Source organism: Capra hircus, chromosome 11, assembly GCF_001704415.2.
Source record: "Capra hircus breed San Clemente chromosome 11, ASM170441v1, whole genome shotgun sequence".
NCBI lineage: Eukaryota > Metazoa > Chordata > Mammalia > Artiodactyla > Bovidae > Capra > Capra hircus.
Window position 1 is genome coordinate 14,013,044 of NC_030818.1, and position 7,727 is coordinate 14,020,770.

Sequence of the window (7,727 nt, forward strand, 5' to 3'; positions counted from 1 at the left end):
TGCAGCCCCATGGACTGTAGCTGTCCAGGCTTCTCTAGCCATGGGATTTCCCAGGCAAGAATACTGGAGTGCGTTGCCATTTCCTCTGCCAGGGGATCTTCCCAACTCAGGGATTGAACCGTATCTCCCGAGGCTCCTGCATTGGTAGGTGGATTCTTTACCGCTGAGCCACCAGGGAAGTCCTAATGAATGAATGAATGCATAGGATGTAGGGGAAGAGGTTTTCCAGACAGAACTGTTCCAGAAGCTCCGAAAGAGCTCACTGCTGCTGACACATAAATGCTTCCTTGTCGACTGAATATCTGTAGCTCCCACGTTGTGCCTTTGAAGCTGACAATTTCTTATTAGAAATGAATGCATAAATATATCTACCAATAATCCAATGATTCCACTTCTAGATATTTATTTGCCCAAGAGAAATGGAAATTGATGTCTACAAAAGATTTGCTCAGGGATGTTCACAGTCACCACTTTATTCAGAATAACTGGGAAGTGCCCAAATGCCCATCAATAGGGGAATGGAAAAATAAATTGCTGTACCTCCATTCAGTAGAATACTACAGAATAATACAGCAAAGAGAACTGAAGATAAGGCTCAGCCTCAAAAGTGTTATGTTAGGTGAAGGGACCAGACCCTCCCAAAAGTACATAGGAATGAATGATTTATATATAAATACATATATTATATTCTAGAAAAGAAAAGGATAATCTGTAGTGAAAGAGCAGATTAGTGGTTGCTTGGGGTCAGGAGCAGTAGGGGGAAAAAGGCCAGAGGTTGACAGGGAAAGGTCAAGGCCTGTTAAAACTCTTCAAGCTGTTTACATCTAAGATCTGCACACCTATCTTTTACATGAATCATATTAAATTTTTTTTCACTTTGCTGTACAGCAGAAATTGGCACAATGCTGTAAATCAATTATCAGTTCAGTCGTGTCCAACTCTTTGTGACCCCATGGACTACAGCACGCTATGCCTCCCTGTCCATCACCAACTCCTGGAGCTTACTCAAACTGTCCATTGAGTCGATGATGCCATCCAACCATCTCATCCTCTGTCGTCCCCTTTTCCTCCTGCCTTCAATCTTTCCCAGCATCAGGGTCTTTTCAAATAAGTCAGTTCTTCGCATCAGGTGGCCAAAGTATTGGTGTTTCAGCTTCAGCATCAGTCCTTCCAATGAATATTCAGGACTGATTTCCTTTACGATGGACTGGTTGTATCTCTTTGCAGTCCAAGGGACTCTGAAGAGTCTTCTCCAACTCCACAGTTCAAAAGCATCAATTTTTCCGTGGTCAGCTTTCTTTATAGTCCAACTTTCACATCCACACATGACTTCTTGGAAGCACTGCTCACTCTTAGCAAAACCATAGCTTTGACTAGATGGACTTTTGTTGGCAAAGTGACGTCTCTGCTTTTTAATATGCTGTCTAGGTTGGTCATAGCTTTTCTTCCAAGGAGCAAGTGTCTTTTAATTTCATGGCTGCAGTCACCATCTGCAGTGATTTTTGGAGCCCAAGAAAATAGTCTGTCACTGTTTCCATTGTTTCCCATCTATTTGCCATGAAGGGATGGGACTGGATACCATGATCTTAGTTTTCTGAATGTTGAGTTTTAAGCCAACTTTTTCACTTTCCTCTTTCACTTTCATCAAGAGGCTCTTTAGTTCTTTGCTTTCTGCCATAAGGGTGGTGTCATCTGCATATCTGAGGTTATTGATATTTTTCCCAGCAATTTTGATTCCAGCTGTGCTTCATCCAGCCCAGCATTTCTTATGATGTACTCTGCATATAAGTTAAATAAGCGGAGTGACAACATACAGCCTTCACATACTCCTTTTCTGATTTGGAACCAGTCTATTGTTCCATGTACAGTTATAGCTGTTGCTTCTTGACCTGAATATAGATTTCTTAGGAGCCAGGTGAGGTGGTCTGGTATTCCTATCTCTTTAAGAATTTTCCACAGTTTGTTTTGATCCACACAGTCAAAAGCTTTGGCAAAGTCAACAAAGCAGAAATAGATGTTTTTCTGGAATTCTCTTGCTTTTTCTATGATCCAACGGATGTTGGCAATTTGATCTCTGGTTCCTCTGCCTTTGCTAAATCCGGCTTGAACATCTGGAAGTTCACGGTTCATGTACTGTTGAAGCCTGGCTTGGAGAATTTTGAGCATTACTTTACTTCAGTTTTTTAAAAATAAAAAAAAAAATGAATTTAAAGAACTTTAAGTAAGAAAGGGGAACAGGGACCCAGACAGGTAAGGAGAGAAAAGAACCCTTTGGCACTAGCAGAGGTGCGCAGACCTGGTAAAGAATCCCGGAGGTGGGCGGGGACGGCGGGGGCGGGACCCCGGAGCGCCGCGGGAGCGGGCCGCCAGGAGTGCAGTTACTCCTCTCGGACGCTAGGGGGCGGCGTGGGCAGGGAAAGGGCGCGCCGCGGTGACCCGGGAAGTGGCGGCGAGGGGGCGGGCCGGTGCGCGGCAGGCCATGTGGGCGCCGGCGCAGCCGGGAACCGCGCGGGTAGCCATGGCGGAGCTGCAGCAGCTCCGGGTGCAGGAGGCGGTGGACTCTATGGTGAAGAGTCTGGAGAGGGAGAATATCCGGAAGATGCAGGTAGCGGGGCGGAAGCCGACCTGGGGTTTGGGGGGAGCGAGTACGGTGCGGGGTTTTTGCCCCTTCCCGCAGCCGCCTCAGGATCCTTTCGCACCACTGCCTGTCAGCCTGCAGACCCGGGTCGGGGTGTCCCTGGGGTCGTCGCTGCGCCCTTGGAAGCACTGCTCACTCTTAGAACTGGAGCTTCGGCTGAGCGAATGAAATCTGTGAGCCCTCGCCACGCGCAAGGCCGTTTGCCCCCCGCCCCCAAGGCCAGGCCGGGGAGGGGGTGTCCCCTCGCCAGGGTTGAGAAGCCCCCTGGAGTAAGGTGTTCAGCCTCTCCCACCTTCCAGTCTTGCGCGGCCGCTTCGCAGGTGAGCAGCCAGAGCCCGCCCAAAGAGCACCGCCAAGGTGAAAGACCGGAAACCCGACGGTGCTCGGCCTCCTCAGTGGCCTGGTCATGCTCGGCTCACGCAGCGATGTCTCATATGCTGTTCTGCTTTGATCCCCTGAATGTTATGCGGCTGTTGATCCCACTTCCCTGACCGGATTGTGGGTTTCGCTTGTCAGGGTGTCCCTGGAGTCAGTGGACCAGTTGCCCCCTGGTGGATGGTTACTGGATCGCTGACCTCTGAACCCTGTGGTTTAGGCACCTGGTTTTCAGAACTTGGCCCCATCTCATCCTCCACCACCCTCCCCGTCCATCCAGCTGTCGGTTCAACAACTGTCAGCGAGCTAGCGGCAATGAAACACTCTGCTAGGCACCGAGGGTAATGTTTCCATTCGTGGTTTTAAGCTCTTGGTGTCTATTCTAAAGAGAGGCGCAGGTGCGACGCGCCCCCTAGCCTCTGCTGCACTCGGTGGTGGTCATCTCTGCACTAAGGCTTTCCTGCCTCACCCTTCTCTGCCCTCCCCCTACAGGGCCTTATGTTCCGGTGCAGCGCCGCCTGTTGTGAGGAAAGCCAGGCGTCCATGCAGCAAGTGCACCAGTGCATTGAGCGCTGCCATGCACCTCTGGCTCAAGCCCAGGCCCTGGTGACCAGCGAGTTGGAGAAGTTCCAGGTGAGGAATACCCCAGCCAGACCACTCCAGCCCTAGGTGTTGCTCTTTTGCGGATGACAAGCGTTGGCTCAGAATTCTTGGCTTTAGTGTCTTGTTTCTTTGTTAACATCTGTGACAGTCCTATGTCCGGCTAGTCTTTACACGGTTTAAAAATTTGGAAAAAGTCCTAGAGGTTGAGTGCTGTAAGAATTTCCCATAGAAACAATGCAAAAGGGAGTTCATGACCAAGAGCCTTATGCTTTTTTTTCCCCATAGACATCAAATATATGTATACTGTACAGTATGAAGCTTTGTAAAATATATTAGTTCATTCTTACAATAGCAGAATCCCCAGGAAAGTGGAATAAGCCAGTCTTTAAAAGGTCCAGATTAGAGCAAGATCCTACCATCGTTTTGTGGGTTTTCCCACCCAGGATGCCCCTACTTGCTGTACCCAGAGGGCAGCTCCTGTGTCACTAAAGAGCAGTCATTTACATGAAGCATTATTTTTGTTGACTCATTGATGCCTGACTTGCAAGCCTCTCTGAGGTCACTGAGAGCCCCCTCTCCCCCTGCCCTGCTCCATATTTCTCTCTGGAGCAGCAAAGGGTGTCCCCAGCTTCCTTTTACTCCCTTCCTCTGGGTACACGTTCCTGAAACTTGGGTGGAAGAGGGCCCACTTCTGATCAGGCTATTTCATAGCCTAGGATTCTGTTCATGTGGACAAATTTATATCCAATGTGAAATATTTTTATATTCTATATAAAATTCTTCAAAATGACTGGCACTGTAAAAGGATAACTTCTCCAAGATCATGAAACTCCAAAGGGTTTCTCTGTGTTTGACACTTTATTTTACAAGTCTTTCAAAGTTTGCTTCTTGAATTACTGTACAACTTTCTCTTCCATTCACTGTTCAGTCCTGCAGTCAGGCTTACTTTTCCATTGCACCAGAACCACTCTTTCCACTCCCTTCCATGGGGCCAAATCCAACGGTCATTTCTCATCTTACCCAGTCTGCCTCCATCACTGACGCAGTGGATCACTCTCCCCCTTGTTTAAAAATCTTTATTCATTTGGCCACCAGGATAGGATAGCTCACTCTCCTGGTCACCCCTCCCCACCCCCGCACTCCTTTCATGTTCTCATTTACTGTCTTTTTTACTCTCTCCAATCTCTGAAGAGCACGGGAGTGCCCAGGGTTATGCTTGGACCTCAGTCTAGTTCTGTAGTCTCATAGCAAATATCTACATACTGACAGCTCCTGCATCCGTATCTTTAGACCAGCTTCACTCCTTATCCAGGTTCATATATCCAGCTGTTTCGCCAACGTCTTCACTTTAACTTGTTTGTCCATCTCCCTCCACTGGCATATCAGTTCACTGAAACAAAGAGCTTTATCTATTTCACTCATTGCTGTATTCCCCAACAGAGTCCCTAGCATGCAGTAGAAGCTCAATAAATATTTGCTGAATTGAGGATTTTTCTGTAGTGATGCCAGACCTTATAAAATCAAGGTGTTTGAAAGTCTGTAGTTGAGTAACAGTAGCCTCTAGTTCCTTCTTACTTCCTGGAAGGCACTTACAATTTTTTCGGTCATTCAGCTACTTTCTAGTAATGCTTTGTCTGGGCCTTCATGGTGCCACCCTCTGTTTTAATCAGGACAGTCTTGGTCAATTCCACTATAGTGTCCCTTTAATTGATCAAGATAATACACGTCAAGCCAAAACATGTAGTATAGAACGTGGCACATGATAAGCACTTGGTAAATGAAGGGCAGCCTTTCATTTGGTCTACCCTGTTCCTTCTTGCCACAGGACCGCCTGGCCCGGTGCACTATGTATTGCAATGACAAGGCCAAAGATTCGATAGATGCAGGAAGTAAGGAGCTTCACGTGAAGCGGCAGCTGGAGACCTGCGTGACCAAGTGTGTGGACGACCACATGAACCTCATCCCAACCATGACCAGGAAGATGAAGGAGTCCCTCTCTTCCATTGGGAAATAGCTGTCTGCTAGTGGCCATCAGGGCTGAGGGCAGGAATCAATTTAAAAAGAGGAATGGGGATTTGGGTCTTTTAAAGACAGTTGATGAATGAGGAAATTAAGAACAGCAGCAAGTCTAAGGCCTGTGTTTCTTTCCTCTGGACGCTGGTTCCTTTGTGTTTCAATCCTAGAAAGTGAAATGGATAAAAAGCAGTGCTAAAATTTGGGTCACAGATAGCACAGGAGGTTTGTTGTGAGCCTGAATTTCATGTGGCAAGTACTTCTCCTGCCAATAGGGAGTCTCCCCTGTACCAAACCAGGGCCCTCCAAGGTACCAGATCCTGTTATTGCACAGATACCAAGAGGCTGGCAGGTTCACGTAACCAGCTTATGGTCTAGTGGAGTGTGAAAGGAGGTGTTTCTGTTTGATGTCCACCTGCTGTTTACCAGAAGGATCACTACGACATTTTCCACAAATGAATAAAATCCATGCAGTCACTAATGTAGAAAGGGGCAGGGGTCTTCCAGGGGATTTGTTTTGCTTGTTTTTCTTTTATAGGCAAGGGCATGACGTTAAGATGTAAAGTTGGGAGAGGCAATTTGGATAAAAATGTTGAAAGGGTCCCTGCAGGTACTCCTTGCTGACCATCAAGATGTGGATGTGTGTTTCTTAAAATTCTCACACATCACATCATTCAGCCGGGAGACCCTGCAAAATTGTAAGAAGCGATCTCACACTGGTAAGGGAGGCATGTGCTCTCCCTCTCACTGGCAGCCATGGTGGGCCCTGAGGCCGCCTGCAGCAGAGTCAGCAAGCTACCAGACAATCTTACAGTGACACTCAGCCTGGAAGGGAAACGGGGTTTTGACAGTATAATATGCTCATATTCAGGAATGAACAGTGAAAGAGGAACTATTAGCTACTTCATTAAGAGGGTTGTGAAGGACGGGCTTTGGAAAAATCTGTTTCTCATGAAACAGAATGAAAGCCTAAACCCAGTGTTGCTTACTTTGCCCCCTGAAATAACAGCTTTGTTGAGACAATCCCCTGGCAACAAAAAAAAATCAAGGGAGGAAAAGTAAGCAACTCAGGGATGAACTGTGGCTCCTTTAGAGCGATGAAGGGACTGCCCTCCATTACCAAATACCACTTCTGCCAGGGCCTTTGCTACACGCGTTGTTCTTGCCCCAGTTCTGGCCCCTTATCATTGTGATAAGGACCTTGTCTTTTTACCAACTTACTACTTGAAATGATAATATTGTCTGTTTGCTGTATCAAGACTGTGATATATTTTCCTAGTGGTTTGGTTTTCGCAATAAATAAGACTTAATTTTCTTCCACTATTGTGTTTTTTCCCTTATATCTGGACAGTGAATATATAACTTTGTCAGGATGCTTCCCTTTGTAACGTGTGAAATAAATTTAAGATGTCCCAGGGAGTGAAAAGTAGTTACGTGTTATAGTCCGGGGGCTTCTAAGTGAGAACTTTGAGGACATGCTACAGCGCTGTGAATATAAGTCTGTTAATGTAAAAAGACAAACTGGAACGCTGAAGAATTCAGTATCCACATCAGGTCTCTAGCTTCCACCGTGGAACTAGGCAGGTGGCCCTGCGCTTCCCACACCCCTCGGTCAGTTGTCTGTGTTTGCCTTATTCTCATTCCGAGGCTGTTACTCGACCCAGGAGCTCACACGCATATCCTACCATTCGAAGACATGGTTACACCCCAGGAGAAAGGCTGGCTGTTCTCACTGCTCCTTGCAGGTTGTCTCTGGCCTCCAAGGTTCATCCTTTCCATTTCCTCTGCCTGAAGAGCCCTCTGGCCAGGCCCAGCATATGTAACTTCTACCCATCAGAGGCAGGCAGGATAGGAGCTCTCCAAAGATGTGCTCATCCTAATCCCTGGATCCTGTAAATACACTACCTTGCAGGTTACCAGGGACTTTGCAGATGTTGATTAGGTTACAGACCTGAAAATGGGTTGATTAGCCTGGATTACCTAATTGGGCCTGATCTAATCAATTTCCCTAGCTGAGGTCAGAAGAGATGAGACAAAGAAGTTCCAAAGCATGAGAGGATTCAACCCCCACTGCTGGGGGGTGGATATGGGACACATG

The 7,727-nt window shown here is 47.1% G+C and overlaps 1 protein-coding gene across 1 annotated transcript; it reads left to right on the forward strand.

The window, feature by feature from the left end:
* FAM136A (family with sequence similarity 136 member A) lies at positions 2,448-6,949 on the forward strand. Its single transcript, XM_018055082.1, has 3 exons — positions 2,448-2,605; positions 3,506-3,646; positions 5,442-6,949. Exons 1-3 carry the CDS (start codon positions 2,480-2,482, stop codon positions 5,628-5,630), a joined length of 456 nt encoding a protein of 151 aa, XP_017910571.1. The 5' UTR covers positions 2,448-2,479; the 3' UTR covers positions 5,631-6,949.